General features: G+C 38.8%; 1 protein-coding gene across 6 annotated transcripts; it reads left to right on the top strand.

The window, feature by feature from the left end:
• The first annotated feature begins 310 nt into the window (after positions 1 to 310).
• Positions 311 to 19,612, top strand: LOC146671601 (nuclear GTPase SLIP-GC-like). Of its 6 annotated transcripts, none has more exons than XM_085403869.1 (22): positions 313 to 568; positions 6,043 to 6,572; positions 7,123 to 7,256; positions 7,793 to 7,883; positions 9,229 to 9,253; positions 9,410 to 9,493; positions 10,516 to 10,603; positions 10,882 to 11,095; positions 11,192 to 11,431; positions 12,341 to 12,541; positions 12,619 to 12,791; positions 13,433 to 13,487; positions 13,576 to 13,663; positions 13,753 to 13,874; positions 15,641 to 15,817; positions 15,911 to 16,065; positions 16,184 to 16,301; positions 16,432 to 16,540; positions 17,817 to 17,947; positions 18,068 to 18,149; positions 18,237 to 18,306; positions 18,783 to 19,612. In XM_085403869.1, exons 2-22 carry the CDS (start codon positions 6,090 to 6,092, stop codon positions 18,790 to 18,792), a joined length of 2,850 nt encoding a protein of 949 aa, XP_085259995.1. In that variant the 5' UTR covers positions 313 to 568; positions 6,043 to 6,089; the 3' UTR covers positions 18,793 to 19,612. The 6 variants fall into 6 exon arrangements, 5 of the variants coding, with proteins under 5 accessions (XP_085259995.1, XP_085259992.1, XP_085259994.1 ...); XM_085403866.1 differs by having other exon boundaries at positions 7,123 to 7,311; positions 7,785 to 7,883; XM_085403868.1 differs by having other exon boundaries at positions 314 to 568; positions 7,123 to 7,311; positions 7,785 to 7,883; positions 18,237 to 18,319.
• The last annotated feature ends 22 nt before the right edge of the window (positions 19,613 to 19,634 follow it).

Here is a 19,634-nt window from a genome sequence, read left to right as displayed (position 1 = left end):
TGCTGCCCATCTTAAATTGGGGTTTAGACAACTTGCCTCATTCACCCATTTACGCCGATTCATACAACCACTTTTTCTGTGCTCTTTACTTTAGACTTTCTGAATGCAGGATATTTTATTAAAGCTATTTAGCAGTTATTTTTCTGTTATCTGGACAAGGCTATTTTATTACATATTTTATGTGTTTAATCGTCACAGAGTTAAATATAAGCATCTTTTGACTATGCCTATCTATCTAAACAGCTCTGGAAGAAGGATAGTCATGCATCAACACCACTTCTTCATCTCCCCCACCCCCTTTTTTGTTTTCTCAGCTCTGCTTTTCCCTGCACACCCACTTTACTCTGTCTAGGTTTAGCGTTGTGTTATATGTAGAGATCCGCTTTCACTTGCCTTTTGCCAAACAGTCAACTACACCTTTTGCAAAACCGAGTCTCAGTTTTGTTTTTGGTCTTTTACTTTTTGCTAGATTTTTCTTTTCACCCTGTTCCAGTGTGTGCCTCCCTGAATTTTTTTATTTACTTCTCTTATTGTCAACTGTCTTTTTCTGCACTGCTTTAAACCAAAGGTAAGTAGTTTAAACTTTTAATCTGAATTGAATAAAAGTTTATCTGAATATAGAATCAGAGTCACTGCATTTAAGGAGCAGTTGATTACAAAGGCCTCATTTTCAAGCAGTACTTTTAAAATTAAATATTACAGTTTATCTTTTAGTTTTAGTTTCTTGCATATGGATAATTTTGTGTGAAAAAATTGGGCCTAAGTAAGTGGCTGGAGAGATCTGAAGGTGAAGTATTGAAATGTGTCCCTGATGGGTACAGATATTGATACTGATGTGATATGTTAACTGTGAAACATAAAATCTTTTACTAAAAGTGCTGCAACATTGTTCTGCAGTCCAATGTAAACATTTTGTACATTCTCCAGAGCTGTGGGATGCGCCAGGAAGTTGGGGGTGGGGAGGTTTAGGGTGTAAGAGATAAAATGTACATTGCATTCCTCTTGTCATGATCTAATACGCTCTATAAAGTCTGTGAACTAGCAAACCCAGCTGTACACAGAGCACAAGAATAAACAGTATAAACTGAAACTGATTGGTCCGCACAGCCAAGAAAATCATATCAGATGTTCTGTGGCTAAAATAACTTTTTCATCCACAAAATGGGTGGAGGTCTTAGAACGGAGAACTTAAGACCGTTAGAACTTTTCTATCAAACTCAGCTTAAGCCTGAGAAAAAGTACTCTCCTCTCCTTCCCTTAAAGTGCAAAAGTCTTTAAGTATTTTGTCAGAAATTTTTTTCATTCTGTTTCCAGTGACATTATGTTCAGTTGAGGTATTGCTGCCATTTTGTGAGGGAACGTGCTCAGATATATATATATATATATATATATATATATATATATATATATATATATATATATATATATATATGTATATATATATATATATATATATATGTATATATATATATATAGTTAGCGCTTTATTATTTTGGTTTATTATTTATCTTTTCCTTCCACTCTGTGACATTGAGAAGTACAGAATGTGAAATATTTATGTTGACTTTCATTGCAATAAACGACTGTTTTCAGAGGTATAACATTTAAAAGACGTAACGCCGGTACATGTATTCCGTTACTCCCCAACACTGGAAATAAAGAAAACCAGAAATAATTTGGTGAATGCATTTAGGTTTTGGGAAGTTTTGCATTAGAGAGATTTGTGTATGAAAACCTGTAAATGGAAAGATGGCAGGATTTAATCTTTAGTTCAGTTTCATTTCCTTTTTATCAGAAACTGAAAGTGAGTCTTATTGTCGTACTCTTTCATTAAGAACTTGACACTTTTTGCCTCCAGCAGGCTTCCTGACCTTGCTTTACGTGTGACTTTCCATAGCAGTTATTTTTCTGTTATCTGGACAAGGCTATTTTATTACATATTTTATGTGTTTAATCGTCACAGAATTAAATATAAGCATCTTTTGACTATGCCTATCTATCTAAACAGCTCTGGAAGAAGGATAGTCATGCATCAACACCACTTCTTCATCTCCCCCACCCCCTTTTTTGTTTTCTGAGTTCTGCTTTTCCCTGCACACCCACTTTACTCTGTCTAGGTTTAGCGTTGTGTTATATGCAGAGATCCACTTTCACTTGCCTTTTGCCAAACAGTCAACTACACCTTTTTGCAAAACCGAGTCTCAGTTTTGTTTTTGGTCTTTTGCTTTTAGCTAGATTTTTCTTTTCACCCTGTTCCAGTGTGTGCCTCCCTGCATTTTTTTTTAATTTACTTCTCTTATTGTCAGAAGAAGGATAGTCAGATCCTCTTGTTCTGCTTTGTCAACAATGTGTGTTTCTGATGAAATAGTACATGAGAATAATCTGAATAAGTTGAAACAGCACCTCAAACTCATTGTTGCTGTTGTAAGTGATGTAACTTTTTCTTCTTTGTTATTTTTATTTAATTTATTATTATTCATTTTTGCAAAGTTTTTTTGTTTTTCTTTCTTTTTCTACTTGACCCCTTTAACTCATTTGAACTTTGACATACAGACAACAATGAACCAAGACAGTTTCTACATTTGACAAACATCCAGCCACTCTCGTCAGCCCTTCCTGCTTTTCTCATTCCCTGATCGGCAGACCAGGTTTTACTTTGTTTCTGACCATAGCTGGACTGGCCATTGGGCATACCGGGCATTTGCCCAGTAGGCGGTGATTTTTCGTTTTTTGATGGGCAGATGTTTTTTTGTTTGTTTGTTTTGTTTTGTTCTGTAACGGTATAAACAATGAAAGTTCATGGATTGGCCAAAGTGTCATGATAAACTCTGGGCTGGACCAATTACAGCCGAGGAGGTTGGATGCACCCTCCCCCTTGCTTGGGCAATGGCTCCGAAAGCAGTCTTATTGCAGACAAATATAAGAAAATGGTACTGAGGTGAAAAGGAACACGATTTGTCCCGTACTTCAGCTAGAATAAAAAAAAGACAGAAAGCTGGAGTTATTCTGCGTCTTTATGCTGCACAGCTGCCTCTTCTTCTCTCCTTCTCTCTCTCCCTCTCCTGTTTGGCACTTCAGTCATGAAACTGATCAATGATCAGCTGATCGTCTTTTCTGTCCCGTCTCTCTCGCTTGCCCACTGTCAGGGTTCCTGGGTCGGTGACCCAGTATTTTCAGTTCACGTTCACTGTTTATCTACTGCCTGTTCCACTTCCTGTTTTATTGTGTTAGCCTTGGTCTGTGTGTATTATGTTCGGTCCTCTTCCCATTATCATTAGTTCATTATGTTCAGCTGTGTACTCACCGGTCTCTCATTATCATCATTATCACCAGTCTGTGTATTTAAGCCCTCTGTTCTACCCATTCAGTGTCGGGTCATTGATGATGTTCATGTGATGTTCTGTTGTCGTTTCCGCCTGCGTTCAGCCAGCCAGCCAGCCAGCCAGCCAGCCAGCCAGCCATTCACCCTTCCAGTCAGTTGTCCAGTCAGTTGTCCAGCCAGCCAGCCATTTTCTCCCTTTGTTCTGTTCATCCACTCCTCATAATAAATCTGCACCTACCTGCGAGTCCTGCGCTTGGGTTCCTTCTTCCTCGCCTCACAACGCCTGACACCCACTTTGCGCCAGAAAGAGGAAACCAGCGGATGTCGAGCTAAACAATAGCAGCACGTTTAAGCTTGGTCAGCTGTTGTTAGAATTGATTCAATATTACTTTCTAGTATCAGCTGATGTTTGCTGCAAACACAGCTGTAAAAGCTGCTGGTCATGATATCAGTTTGGATATGTGGTGAGAGGGAAACATGAAGATGAAACCAGGAAATGTCCTTACTGAATCATCAGAGCTGAACAGGTGATGGAGAAACAGGTTTACCTTTTAGGTGACATGAATGAGTTGAAGGGAAGTTATGAACTGTTTCTGAGAGACAAATAACACCAGGATGCTTTGTAGTTGACAGCTAGTAACTGTGCAGGGGCGGATCTAGCTAAGTTTTGCCGGGGGGCCAGGTAGGGCATTAACCGGGAAATTCTCATTTAAAATGTCTGGTTTTTAATAAATAATTATCTGAATCTTACAAACAAAGTTTTCATTTGATGTAAAATGTATAAAAATCCATTATTGTATCTAGTAAATATTAAGTCTAATATATACTCTAAGCTATGGTAGTTTTTCCTTTCCGAAGGTATCATCTGTGCAGTCTACAATTATGTTGAAGAAATTATTATTTCATTATTGTAGTGTGTTAATAATTGATTTCTGTCCATTTGTTTTTACATGTGCATTAAATTAAAGACGATTATGTCAATTAAGCATCACGAGGCAGAGGGTCGGGGGTGGTTCCCTATTTTTGTTTTTTTTGGGGGGGGGGGGTAGGATTTGTCAACCCTATTAGTTAGGTTGTTTAATATTTCCATTAAGTACTGTTTCGAATACCAGAATAGGGAGGATGGTGTAGGTTTAAGTTTATTAGATTGATACATATATACCAACAAGACAGTGTACATCACTGTGACAACAGTGTTTGTTTTCATTCAAAGGCTTTATGGTTTTTCCTATATAACCTGGTGGGCCGGTCTCTAGTCAAAATGCCCGGGCGGATTTTTTGTCCCAGTCCATGCCTGGCTGGACCCAGAGTGAAATTAATTTGTTATTTCTTATCTTTCATCTGAAAAGTGTCACTTACGTTAATACATACAGGTGAGTTTGTTTTAGAACTTTTATGGTGCGCTAATTCAGAATCAGAATCAGAATCAGAAAGGGTTTATTGCCAAATGTTGAGCAGGTTTACAACATAAGGAAATTGCTGCGGTGCTTCAGTGCAAACATACTGTCATAAAAATATAAAATAAGAATAAGAATTAAAAATGCTAAATAGATAGATATATACATGATATATACATGAGTGCAGGTGGTGATCAGTGCTAAACATGGAATGATGCAGTGAACACAGCGTAGGGTCGTGTGTTAGTGGTGGGAACAGTCATACGGTTATTGTTCATGTGTCCGACAGCAGAGGGGAAGAAACTGTTCTTATGGCGAGAGGTTCTGGTGCGAATGGACCGGAGCCTCCTGCCTGAGGGGAGCAGGTCAAACAGACTGTGTCCAGGGTGAGAAGGGTCAGCTGAGATCCGAGCTGCACGCCCCAGTGTCCTGGAGGTGTACAGGTCCTGCAGAGATGGGAGTCTGCAGCCAATCACCTTCTCAGCAGAGCGCACAACACGCTGCAGTCTCTGTTTGTCCCTGATAGTGGCTCCAGCGTACCACACGGTGATGGAGGAGGTGAGGATGGACTCGATGATTGCAGTGTAGAATTGCATCATCGTCCGTGTTGGCAGGTTGAATTTCTTCAGCTGCCTCAGGAAGTACATCCTCTGCTGGGCTTTCTTGATGACGGAAGTGATGGTGGGCTCCCACTTCAGGTCCTGGGTGATGGTGGTACCCAGGAAGCGGAATGAGTCCACAGAGGTGATGGGGGTGTCAGACAGGATGATGGGGGGGAGTGGAGCTGTGTGCCTCCTGAAGTCCACAATAATCTCCACTGTCTTCTGGGCATTCAGCACCAGGTTGTTGTGGCTGCACCAGGACACCAGACGTTCAACCTCCCTCCTGTAGGCAGATTCATCCCCGTCCGAGATGAGTCCAATAACGGTGGTGTCATCTGCAAACTTGATTAGCTTGACAGACTGGTGGGTGGAGGTGCAGCAGTTGGTGTACAGGGAGAAGAGCAGAGGAGAAAGAACACAGCCCTGAGGGGAGCCGGTGCTGATGGTCCGGGAGTCCGAGACATTCTTTCCCAGCCTCACATGCTGCTTCCTGTCCGTCAGGAAGTTTAATTACATTAAATTTCAACATATCATTTTGTGGCAGGTTGTGGTTTAGCATCAGGTGAGGGGTAGAGCGAGTTCAGGTGACAGCGGCAGGGGAGGCTGAGAGAAAGAGCTGATGCCTGCCACGGTGTGAAACGAGTGGCTTCGAGTTGTGAACTAAATAAAAACTATTAGTGAAACGTGACGCAGAACTGTCTCCTTGTGTGTGTCATAACAGAGATCAGTAACAGAGTGATACAGTGGTGCCCAGCTTGCCGCTACGACATGTCAAACCCACAGAATCTACAGCAAGTTCGCGCACTGGCTCAAATGTTGGCCGACATGGCGGACTTGCAGCAGCAGCAGGCAGTACTACAGCAGCAGCAGGCAGTACTGCACCAGCGGCAGACGCAGATAATACTAAACCTTTTGCCTCAGTCTGGGGCCGCTGCGAATCCGCTCCACCTGGAACTCTCTCCAGAAGTCCATCGTCGCCGCTTCCGTGGTTGCCGCATGGGACCACAAGAAGGGCCTTCGGCTTTTGCCCAGCAGCTGCGGTATGACGCGGGGAGGTGGCTGCATCCTGGCAGTGGGGAGGCGCAGCTGCTGGAGGCTGTCGTTCTGGAGCAGTTTGTGGAGGGGCTCCCAAGGGAAATGGCGGACTGGGTCAAGTGTCGCAAGCCACCCAATCTGCAGGCGGCAGTGAGGCTGGCTGAAGAACACCTGGCGGCGCGGACGGAAAACCCCAGAAGATCGCAGCCAGGGGAGGTGAGCATCTGCAAAAGAGTGATTTTTGATGTTTTGGTTTTTTAAGTCTAATATCTTTACTTATGTTAGTAAATACACTTTAGTCAACAGGGTTTATGAAGGGGTTGTATATAAAATAAAGAAATGATCTGTCTTCCAAGTATCTTTATGACTTTATGCGTATTTGTACCCATATTGTCATCAATCCAGTTCTTTTTGATTATAGAACTGTGATGTTATATTTGTTATTTCTGATGCCCTCTTGGCTAGCTCTCTCTTGAAAAAAACATTGTTATTGTCAATTACGTTTTACCCTGATTTGAAGTTACTTGATATTCATCATGAGCAATATTTTTGACAGATTTTAAGTCAACAAGTAATTTATAACAGCTTAAATTCCTGCAGTAAACTTTTTGACAAATGCTGGAAACCCCTTTTTGGCAGATGATCACTTTTTGGTACCCTACTGGCCCCAAGGAGCAAACTTTCCGTGCCTGTGCCAGCGACACTGACCATCGAGGACCACTGGCTACGCTCCAACAACCATTTCCTCTTTGCTTTCTATCCCCAGGTCCTGGCAGCGACAGGCGCTGTACCTGGCTCATTGGTGGCTGCACAGACACAGGGACAGGTGCGTGAGCAGTGTGGGGACCTGGGACATTTTCAACAGGAATGCCAGGAGGACGCCATGGAGGTGCAGCAGGTGTACAGTGTTACCGGGATGTCTACACCCAACTTTGGTCGAGGAGGGATGTACAGCGTTCTGGTAAGGTGCCAAGGGATTGTACGACAGGGAATTGGGGTTGCACGCAGACTACTCATTGTTGGAGGAGTTGGTGAAGGTTAGATGTGTGTATTAGTGGTGGGCAGGCACGTGCGAGGGGGGGGGCTTGAGCACCTGCCCCTTTCCTGATGGGTGCCCCAAGTGCCCTTTTCTTGAGTATAATTTTTATTTATTTTTTATTTTTATTACTATTTTTTGTTTATTTTTGTGTGCGTGTGGAGTCCTGTCTGTTCCCCTCAACAATAATATTTAACTATTAATCATAGTTTTGCTAAGTAAAAGGATGTGGTTTCCATCAGTCACATGACTACCATTAACCAATGATTGCCCTTGATGGCAGAGCGCGCTGGTTACGAACCAGGAACGAACTCGCAAAGAGCACGCGCATTTTTTGCCGTCTGAGCGGTGCAGAGCTGTAGGAGACTGATGCAACAAAAGCCAGTAAGTAGGTGTACAGCGTATTCTTTAGTCAACACAGCCCGTTCCTCCTGCACTATCAGGAGCAGGATCAGCAGAAACTCCTCAACAGCAACATTGTACCCCATCAGGTAAAACAGTGATATAGTATGATGCGATTCCGTATTAGATTCTTAAAGAATGTGTGTTGTTGTTCAGCCTGGCTCTATGTGCCTGTTTTTAACTTTGAGCACCCGCCCCTTTAAACAGCTCTGCATGGCCCTGGTGGTGGGCAGATCAAACCAAAACATAGATGCCAAAGTTTGTTTTGATATTGATAAATAGGAGCATAATGAGACTGATATTAGTTTCTGTCTTGATACATACTCAATCATCCAGGTAAGTAAATCCCAAGTTTTCCCAACTATATAAAGTGCAAATGTTTATAAGGTTGGGGAAACCTGCAGTTAGCTGAGACTGAAGAAGTCACTTGGATGAGCGATGAAACGTTTCTCCCACTGAAAACAGTCCAGATGAACAGAATTAACTTTTTGGGATACTGGTTTCTGTTTCTTTGTTACTCCTAGAATCATCAAAGAGGCAACCTGGCCGTCTATCTAAGTGCTGCTGCTTTCAAGTGTCATAATAACATTTATTGTGATTGAAACAAATATCCTGAATATATCGTAACCCCTTTGTGTTAACTGTAAAAGGGATACTGTGCAGTTACTATATTTAAACTACAAGTAGATGTGATACAGACTTCTCATTATATGTTTTCTGTCCTTGGGTTTAATTAATAATCCAAAGAAATGAAAATCCCCCAAACACTTACAGGTCATGAAAATTCATTCTGATTTAGCAGTTTGATCCACCATCCACCATAATTATTAAAAAGCATTAGTATCTGTATCAGAATCGTTGATACTGGGCCTTTATTTACTTAGTATAAAAGGAATACCAAATCCAGCAGTATCTCACACCACTAATGTGCATGGGGGAAATTCATGAAAGTCCTATTGTGTCACCCTGCAAAAACCACACCCTGCTACATAGTGATAGCAACAGCTGATTTGGATCAGGTAAGGGTTATTGGAAATCAGATAATGAAGCAGCATGCCTTCATTCTTCATAAATATACACTAAGGTGACCTGAGTCAAAGCAAAGCCCCAGTCACACAAGCCTGACCACCCTGCGACTTAAAGTTCTTACAACCTCCACCAACCACTAAACAACTGATGTAGTTGCCTGATGTTGGAATACACATTTTAACCTAACAGCTTTTTTTTTAATCACTGTGCTAGTTGAGAATATATGTAAATATAAGTGTGTACATTTTAAAAAGTGCATGTGAATGTTTTTGACAGTTTGTTAAAGAACAAATTGTTTCTGTACAGGAGCAATGATTTCTTCTATAAATTCAATTATGCATACATGTACAATTTATAATAATTTAACTTTAAATGTGAAAGTTGAATATTTATATGCTTCCACAGGATTTGCCATCCATAAGTGAAAAAGGTGAGAAAAATGTATCTCACTCTCATTTTAATACATCTAATTTATTTATTTATTTTCACAGTATTATTTTTGCAACATCTAAAATACACCATAATCAGAAGTTTCAATATTCAGATTTTCTTTTTAAATTGTATTATTTTGTTTAAATCCAAAAAGGAAAAAGAAAGTCAGAACTTGAGTTCGGCGAATGGCAACCATCTCCTAAACGACAAGACAACTGTGCAGCAGGATCACAGTCAGGTACACACATATATGAAATCCTCACACTTATTCCTGCTTTGTGTCACCATTTTTAACTGAGTAGTCAAAATCAGTCAAATCCACAGTAATCTGTCATCCAAGGTCAAGGAAAAAACAATATTTCAGAATCTCCTCTTGTTGGGATCAGTTAGGATCGTAAGGAGACTGGCAGTGGTAACTCAACTTAAAGAAGGAAAAACCTTCCACTCAGAATGAGACACTGACAACAACTTAAGGAAAAAAGTGATTTGAGTGTATTCAACATTTAAATGGTCCAAAACATAGACATGAACAAACCTTTATCTTCAACAATGTACAACATATCACTTCAAGTGTCCATAAATGTGTCAGGCATGCTGTCCATTTCAGTTCAGTGCACTTTGTGTTCAGTATGTGGTAAGTGTTCAAGTTATTTGAATTGTCTTTAGTCACTGTTTTGCTTTTTGGTGCATCAGGTTTTGTGTTAAGTGGAATCAGATCTGACCCAAAAAGGAAAAAAGTAGCAACATAAGGTGTCCTGAGATCTCATTAAAAAACGTTAATCCTTAAACAAAATTACAAATCGTTGTATCCTACCACTCTCCAAGGAAACAGGTGGCCTTCAGATTGAGAACGTCCTTTCTAGGCACCTCTAGTGGCATCCAGTCCTTAGATGGCATCGCTTGGTCCTTGCAGCAGATTTCTACCACTTAAAAAAAACAGCCAGGATATTCTTCAAAGAAAACATTAATTCTGTAGCGCAACACGTTGCAGGACTGAATCTCCACACAGCTTTGCGCATCTAGCTCCATGCAGGCGGATGCAGTGAAAGAAAGTCACCACGCACAGCGCTATGGTGCATTCATGGGAAAATGGGAAAACTCAACACTTAACAAAACAATAACACTTAAAATTAGAATAAAAATAGAATACAATTGGCAATAAAATAACCATGGGTTACATTTGCACATCAGTGGACCATATTTGCATTACACTGGTTCCAGGTTCCTACTTATTAGGGTTTTTTTCTGTTTCTCTGACAGAAACAAAAATACTGTCTGATGTCAAAGACATAATGAGACGTGTCAGTGAAAGACTACATGGCCGTGACAAGCTCAGCGCTTTCCTAAAGTGAGTAATAAAGATTTTCTATTTTTGTTGGATGTTCTTCCAACCATTTCCCAGGAAGTTGGGACAGTCTGTAACATTTTGCTGGTATTTGGTATAATAAACATACTAAAGATTTAAACTCGGTCAGAGCTCAACATGGAGCTGTGTAGTTTGTTCCAGTAGTAAGTTGAATTTTTTCAACACATTTTAAAAAACAATTTTTTTCTGATTTTACTGCATTTTCAGTTTGATATTTCTGAGAATGGGTCAGTTAATCCATATTTAAACTCGTTCAACAGGGATCAAATCAAAGATTTGGAGACAGAAAAGAGACACCTGGTTGGTGTCTTTGGTAAAACTGGGGCTGGAAAGAGCTCTTTAATCAATGCCATCATAAATAAGGAGGGCCTGTTGCCTTCTGCAAGTGTCAGTGCATGTACCTCAGTAATGATAAAGGTGGAGGCTACCAATGGATCAAAGTATGAGGCACACATCGAGTTCATTACAAAAGAGGTAGAATGAAATATGAATATGGTGATTTTTGAAGTAATGTGTTACAATGTAGATACAAAAACTGCTTTACTAAAATTAAGATATAATCTTTTTTAGGATTGGGAAAATGAGGTGCAGTCCCTAAAACTGGCTCTTGAAGAAGATGATGATGATGATGATGATGATGATGATGATGATGGTGGTAATGATGATTGTCTTGACCCTGATGGAAAGTTATCAGCGCTGTATGGAGAAGAGTGGAAAGAAAAATCAACTCACAGCCTCATGGACAACAAATATTTCAGAGATATTCCAGAGTTTCAAATGTCCAAGATAAAAATTTTGGAAAGTGACTCAGTAAGTGTGCAGTAATACAGACCAAAATAAAATCTGGTTCTTCTTCCAGAACAAAGGAATACTTGCAGTTTAAAGCATATATTAGACCAGAGTTTGGGTGAGATACATAGCAGTGTGTGGCTTATGAACATCACATAGTGAGCAGTCAATAGTTACCCAAGCAGCGTTAAGCTACCCTGATGCTGCACCTTTGCAGCAGGAAGATGTCCATGCTATGTAATGCCACCCTAATGGAGAGTGCAGACAGAGACAAAGCACTGGTGAAGCAGATGTTGCTGCAGTTTATTGCTGAGCAGATATATGTCGGCGATATGTCGATGTGCCTCATTTCCAAAATGTTTGACATCCATCAAACAAGAAACAAAAAAACAAGTGAAACTGTGGTGGTTAAAATTTTATGGTTTACTATCCTGTTGCTGTCTGATTATCCTGTTACCATGGAGCTTGCAGTTTTCTTTGTGGCGGTGTTGAAGAGTTTCACATTTGTAAAGCTGATCTTCGATGCATCCATCAGAGAATGAATGTGTGTAAATGTTAGCTAGAAATAACATACCCAGAAAAAGTGCTTGGGGTAATGAGGTAAGTTTTATAAAGTGCTTCAAATGTTTACATGCAGTAGAAGAAATCACTATATAAGAACCAGGCCACTTACTGTGATCCACAGTAAAATATAAAAAAGGTTTATTTTCTTTCTTTCTTTCTTTCTTTCTTTCTTTCTTTCTTTCTTTCTTTTTTAAATAAAAAAATCGAATTACTTTGGATTTATTTTCCTGGTTTTCATTTCAGATTTTTGAGATAGGATGTCTTATTTTAATTTCCCATCTTCTTTTTCATGCAATCATTAAAACCTTTGTTATGGGCACATACATTCAATTGGCTTATATTTATCTTGTTTGTTTGTTTTTGCAGGCTGAAGGGTTGTCTGAAAAATTTGTGAGATATACAAGAAGTGAGTCAAATGAGACAGAAGAAGTAAAGAGGTGGTACTGGCCACTTGTGAAGTGTGTGACTGTCAAAGTGCCAGACAATGATTTTCTTGATCATGTCACACTCATGGAGCTTCCTGGAAACGGTGACTCTAACAGAAGCAGAGATCAAATGTGGAAAGAGGTAATTCACAGAAGTCATGTTATCTTTCTTCAAAGCATTATTTATTTATAATTTACATGCTTTCATTTCCTTTTCAGTTTATTGCCAGTTGTTCTACAGTGTGGATTGTGACTGAAATGACTCGAGCAGCATCAGAAAGCGAAGCCTGGGAAATCCTGGAAGGTGCCAGCAGCCTGCTGGGAAATGATGGCGAGTGTCAGCAAATTCATTTTATCTGCACCAAGTCAGATCATGAAAAACCAGATGATATGTAAGTCAAATATACAAAAAAATCAAATTACAAAGAAAGTTTGGCACAGATACACATGGTGACCATACACTTCACTTTTTTGTTGCTTTGTTGTTTAAAAGTCATTATTAAAAGTTATACATTTAAAAAAAAATCAATGTATACGTGTTTTAATAAGTTTTTAATTAGATAAATACTGTTGTAGAAATTTAATTAACAAAGTCCACAGACACATTCGGCTGTAATGAACATTCGTTATTATCATGCGCATGAGAGAGAGCACACGCAGTCAGGCGCCTTCATGCAGTCTCTGAAACAGAAGTGCAGCTCTCACACCTTTATTTATTCCCCAAAAAAGTGAGGAAGTCCGAAAGTGATCATACAGCACATGACGCAGCTCGCTCTGAAACCTAACTGAACAATGCGTATCCTGTTTCGTGCTCTTGCCGTTATCACCACCTGCAAAAGGAGTTATTTTTTCAACTACTGAGGCTGAAATAAGTTCATCTAGTTTTAGACTGCTCAGTGGAAGTTTTCATTACAGTGCCACAACTAAGTATGCACACAAATGCTTGAACCTTAAATAAGAATAATTGAAATTTTCCATTACAATACTAACAATAAATTACTTTTACATCCAATTTTTATTTCCTTTCTAAAAGAAACAAAGTCAAGAAAGCAGTGATGAATGCATTCAAAAAGCGGAAAACGATTACGGTAAATTTACAATCTGACAGCAAAATCTAAAACAATTATTTTCTTAAACGGTCCAAAAATAAAAACTGACTAACAAAAATGTTCTCAGAATCACTTCAGTGAGGATAGTTTCCAAGTCTTCACAGTGAGCTCCAAAGAGTTCCTCAAAGGGGAGAATGTAAATCCAGATGTCAATGGTAGGTGAAGTCACTACCAGTGATGGTATGTTTTTGTGTAACAGAAAATGTATTGCTCAGATTTATATTTCTTTTTCAATTTCTAACAGAAATACTGAAACTCAAGGAAATTTTGAAAAATCTAAATGACGCTTGTTCAGAGACTTCAAACTATGTGTCTGGAGCTCATGGGATTCTGTCTTTGATTCAAGGAGCCAAAAGCAGAGAAGTGGTAAGATCAGGCAATAAAGCCTCATTCATAATCTTCTTAAAGGTCATAAGAAAATGCATAAAATAAAAATGTTCATAAAATGTTCACTAAAGTTTACTAACATATTGTAAGGCATGCTGACCTTCACTGAAAATGTGGGATACTGGACATCATAAATCTATATGTGGTAATTTATTATTAGTGATTGAAAGAGGAGAGATTATTTGGAAGAACTGAATATTATTTATTGAGATACAGAATTTAATTAAATAGTTATTTACCAATGAGACTCCAGTGAACCAATGAGAGCACAGATGAAATGATGGGAGTTAGGACAGGACCCCGAGAGTCTAGATTGTTGGGGTAGTGAAGATGGTAGTTTGGATGGGGCTCTGAGTAGGGGTGGATTTTGATTATCGGTTTATCGATTAAAATTGATTCTCGCTTGGATAACGTGATATCGATTCATTAAAATCATGAATCGATTTTTTAAGATAAATTTATTTTGCCTGAAATGCCAGAATCTCAGGTTAAACCTCACAAAATATCAACAACCACCAAACAGCTAAAACAGTAAATGAGAGCAGGAACACGAATTCTGCACAAAGACGTAAACACAAAGCCCGGAGCCTCCGACGGATCAGAATCAGTGAGATGTCGCCTTTCTCACCCGACAGCAGGGACACGGTCGGGGCTGAAAGCCGACAGCTCGCTGATTCTGATCCGTCGGCGGGTCTGCGCTTTGTGTTTACGCCCTTTTTGTCCTGATTCTGAAGCTGCAGCTTTTATCTCTCTCCAAACAATATTGACCGAACCAGCAGCAAAAGAAGCAGCAAACTACACTTCACATAAACATCGTCATGAATTCCCTCTTATTGTTTTGCTGCCACCTCGATAAAATCACACTACATGCACAGCTCTCTCTCTCTCTCTCTGTACTTCAAGATCAGTTTCCCGTCTAAAAATCTTTTTTCTACATTATTCGCTTGCTTGTTATGCACAAATCTACCGTTGTTTACAGCGCTGTGGGCCGCTGTTTTTTCCTTTTACTAACTTCTGAAAAGAAAGCCTCATTTCTGCTGTTGAATGTTTAAACTTGTTAAAATTATGCAAAATTGCAAAATGCTCAGCTGTGTCTCTAATAAATCTCTGCTTTATGTCAGCAGCATCACGTAATGTTCATATGGTTATTAATGGTTTTGTTTCGTTTTTGATCTACTGCAGAATATTTTTATAAGATCCAGGGCCAGGAAAATCACCTTCATGTTTTTCTGTGTTTTATCCTCAACTACTTTGACACAAAGGCATCTGCTGTGACGCTCACACCTTTGATTATGTCTCACAAGTGTCACATTTCTTTTTATAGATATAAAAATATAGAAATGTACTGATGCATGATCTGAATTATGTCTGAGGCAAAATTTCCCGATTCAAATTGAATCGATTCAAATTGAATCGAATTGTGGATCGAATCGATTCGGGACCTTGTGAATCGGAATCGAATCGATTCTAGAAATGAGTGACGATACCCAGCCCTAGCTCTGAGTGAAGAGTGAGGTGAAGATGGGGAGGAGGCGAGTTGCATGGATAAGTCTGTAAGGCAGAATGACAGAAGAGCATATAAAAGCACAGAGAATAGAGACTGATTGGCCTGCAGAAGGCAAAAAAAAAATCATTGGACTAGAGTCTAGAGTAAACTTGGGTTTGTCAAGATCGCCTCAAAAGCGAGTAGAGAGCCATTATGTGATGTTTTACTGCTTTAAATAATGATCTTTCTTGTTTTTCAGGTTGAACAAAAAAACGAGGTGTGTGCAGTCCTTGAGGGAAACTTGAGCATCCAACTTAATGAAGTCAAAAAAGCAATTGAAGACATTACAAAAGCTTTTGAACAACACCTACGTGAGGGAGTTGAAAATTCCCAAAATTTGTGTGAAAGAAAACTGAAGTCCTTCTTATACCCCAGTGTATGTGTTTTAATTACAACGGGAACAAAACCTAAGGATACTTTGTGACCATGTGGTTAAAATTTTTTTTTTTTAAATTCTGTTTTGTTTCAGAAAAAAAACATCAAGGTTTTTCACGGGATACTAAAGTCTGCAGTTAGGAATGATGGCATCCAGAAACCCAAAAAAGTAAAGCGAAAAGACCTCAACATGATATTAGCATCTTGTTTGACTGAAAGCATTGATGAAAAATTCAGAAAGACCTTCCCGTGAGAATAATCTAATTCTGAACAGCCTCAATATGTACAACAATACATGTATCCAAATTGCACTATATCATAAACTTGCTAATACTGCTATTATAAACCACATCTTTGCCCCATTCAGAAACAACCTAAAATGTGGAAATTTCAATGGGGCCATTGATGCGTTTTCACTCAACACTGATTCACTGATTGAAAAGTACAAAAATGTCGGACTGCAACTGACATTTCTCCAGACCGAGGTAAAAGCACTTCCCTATCCATGAACCTGTTAGCTTAGCTATTATTAGAAAGTCATTCAAACACTGAACTTGTGTTATTTTACCTTAATGCTGTCTTAAATAATGTTAATCTGTATTTCATGTTTCTAAGGAAAACAAAATGAAGACAAAGCTCAACAAAACCATCCTCACACAAAAGAAATTGATCTACAACAGTCTGACAGAGACAATCAAGAATAACATGAAAGGATGCTACGAAGGTAAGAAAGAGGTGAATTACCTTATTTTTTGCATTATAAGGCACACTTAAAATCCTTTAGTTTCTCGAAAATCCGGTGCGCCTTATGTATGAATTCTGGTTGTGCTTACTGACCTCCAACCATTTCATGTGGTACACGGCATTCAAAAATCTGTCAAAAAATGTTTTAGTACGACTTTGGTAAGCAAGGAAGCCGCACCCCTTGATGGATTGTCGGAACATTACGACTACCATAGTCAGAATAATCCCAGTCGTAATCCGTTTAACATCCAGACATCCATGAAAACAAAATTTATTAAATTTAACTGGGTTAGAAGCTAGCAGGACGTTAGCTCACTAGTTTCCACCTAAATATGATATACCATGTTCTGACTGAGAGATTTCTCAAAAAATCAAAACGTATAGCTCTGCTATCACTTCAGACATAAATGAAGAGAGAAAACTAAACAGCAGTGACTTTTGTAGGGTTACTGAATGTTGAGAAGTGTTAGGTGAGGGCTAGTTCTTTTAGGTTTAGCAGCTAACAAGATGGTGTATCGGTCAGGATACAGGAAGGAGGACAAGACACTTCCACTTTGCTGGATTGTCACCGCCGGCCATTTTATCGCCAACAGATGCTCAGTGTTGCCAGCAGTCTGTAGTAACAAATAAATTGCCATGAGACTGAATATATTACAGCAGCAGCTAAACTAATATAAACTCAAAAATATCCAATGAAATAAACCAACACATCCACATCTAATGGAAGACAACACACTGCTCACTAGACCATTTTACACTTTTATTACTTCCAGAAGGGAGATGCGTCCTACATGACACTGCAGTGAATCTCCAAATGGCAGTGTGCGCTTAACAGTTTTATTACAGTCTGTCTCACTCTAGTCTAAACCACAGTATTCTAGTACATTTCCACTGAGAGATGATTCCCTGTTATCTACTTCTACAGACAAATGTGGGCGAGAGTCTCCAACATTCTACCACTGAAGGACACGTAGTCTAATGCCTTTATTATCAGGGCCGTGTCCACTTAATACTACACTATACAGTTATATGACATTTTGGTTAATATAAAGCATAGCATTGAGGCGCTTCAGGTAATTTTCATTTTCACATTTCACATACGAAAGTGGAGGAAGCAAGAAGAATGAGTTGAGTAAAGTTTGACTTATCTTACTGTTTTGTTTTGCTTAATGCGCCTTATAATCCGATGCGCCTTATGGTTAGAAAAATTCGGTATTTCTATTCAACTGTGCATGAAAATGATTGTCTCCTTGTAGAAGCAGCAGCATTTGAAGGACCAGGCACCTTGAAGAGGATGAGGGACACTATTGAGAGACATGTGGAGTCAAAGATGGACATGTTTGAAAAGGCAAAAAATGCCATGTTGGAGCAGTTGAACGATTTGAAGGTTTTTTTTTTCCAAGCAGTCTTGAAACATATCAAACCAATAATTTATCTCTTGTCCAGTTATTCTTGGATTCAATAGTTGCCTATTTAAAAAGTAACAAATGTTTTGATGATAAATTAGGAAACTGTCCTGAGGACACTGGAGGAAACCATGGAGGATTCCATTGAACACTCACTCAAGACTGAGGCCTGCTCACTGCCAGGTAAACAGAATATATAAAGTGTTAGGAATCCTCACAATACAAACACTAACAATAAATATTTAATAAAAACAAATACTTTGTTTTTAGATGTTTTGGAAGATCTTGAGATGGTGAAGAAACACTGTGATGAACTTAATGGCGATCAAGATGAAAAAAAGTAACCACACTGGGTAAATCTTAAAATGTCACAAATTGTTTAAAAGGCTGTGATCATGAACTATTTTTCTGATTATTTTGAACAATGTTTTTAGTGCTGTTAGCATTAATCATGTTAATACACGTCATCAAAGTTAACACGATAAACATTTTAATGCACTCAACCCATCTGTAGTGCAGAATAGACAAATTTCGGACAAACTGCCTGAAATGCGTTGACAGAAACATTCAGAGGATTTTGAGTCAGAGTGTTCTCCAGATGAGTTAATTATTAATCGTGTTAGTCGTGATGACGGCGTTAGCGTGAACTTCTAACCCCTCACAGGGACTAATCTTCGTTAACTCGTTAACGGGGATTTGCCAGTTTTGACGTGTTAACATGGATCGGTTCACGTTAACGAGATTAACGGTGACAGCACTGGTTTTTATTTAAATTTAACTGATCCATCCAGCACCCATTTTTCATTTGCTCCACAGAAACAGCTGAGGCCTGATAACCCACAGGACATCCCTGAGGAAACACTGATTAGAGACACGAGGTCTTTACATATTATCACAGTAATATTTGTTTTGCTCTCTTTTAATGTTGTGTTTATGTGTACTTTTGACTTTTTAATGAATTTTATACAAAAAGCATCTTGAATATTATAGATATCAATTAAAACTGCTAATATTAAGGTGTTAATCACGAGTGTCTAAATCATGTTTTGATTTCTTTCTTTTTAAAAATTTGTTGTAGTTTTTAATCACTTATAGCAGAGCGTGAAGACATGTAATGCATTCTCCATTCAAACCTGAGATTTATGATTTTAATTGTAAGAGTCTGAGATTACGGTTTCCAAAAGCATTTTGATTTTTTTGCTTGTTTTAAATATCATAATTTAATGTTTTAAGTTGACGTGTATACTGTTGGTTCATTGGGATGGGAACATTTATTTTAATGTAAGTGCTTATCAGTTAAACATTGAGCCTCATCCAGCACTGAAAAGGTACCAATTTTACATCACAGTTCTAATGACAAATACTTGTTTGTTGCAGTTATACAATATGTGTACATGACAAATAGTGAGAAATGGGTGTAAGTAAAGCTGCAGGAAATCATCAGCTACTTCTGTCATCTCCCTGCCATTTAGCTTTTTCTGGGTTTGGAATTATTGGTGAATATATTACAGTTTGAGTTTAGGTTCAGGTTGTTTCTTTGTTATTTTTTGTTACGTTAAATGTTTAAAATTTTAATTACTTCTGTGCATATTGTTAAATTCCTGTTTTGATTTTTGTCTTCAGTAATTCTCTCGTGTTTCTTCCACCCACCATACTTTATTTCTTCCT

Source organism: Rhamphochromis longiceps, linkage group LG4 (assembly GCF_057381845.1).
Source record: "Rhamphochromis longiceps isolate RC_006_pf linkage group LG4, R_longiceps_female_GT1.1, whole genome shotgun sequence".
Taxonomy (NCBI): domain Eukaryota; kingdom Metazoa; phylum Chordata; class Actinopteri; order Cichliformes; family Cichlidae; genus Rhamphochromis; species Rhamphochromis longiceps.
This window is presented reverse-complemented; position numbering and strand designations above follow the sequence as displayed.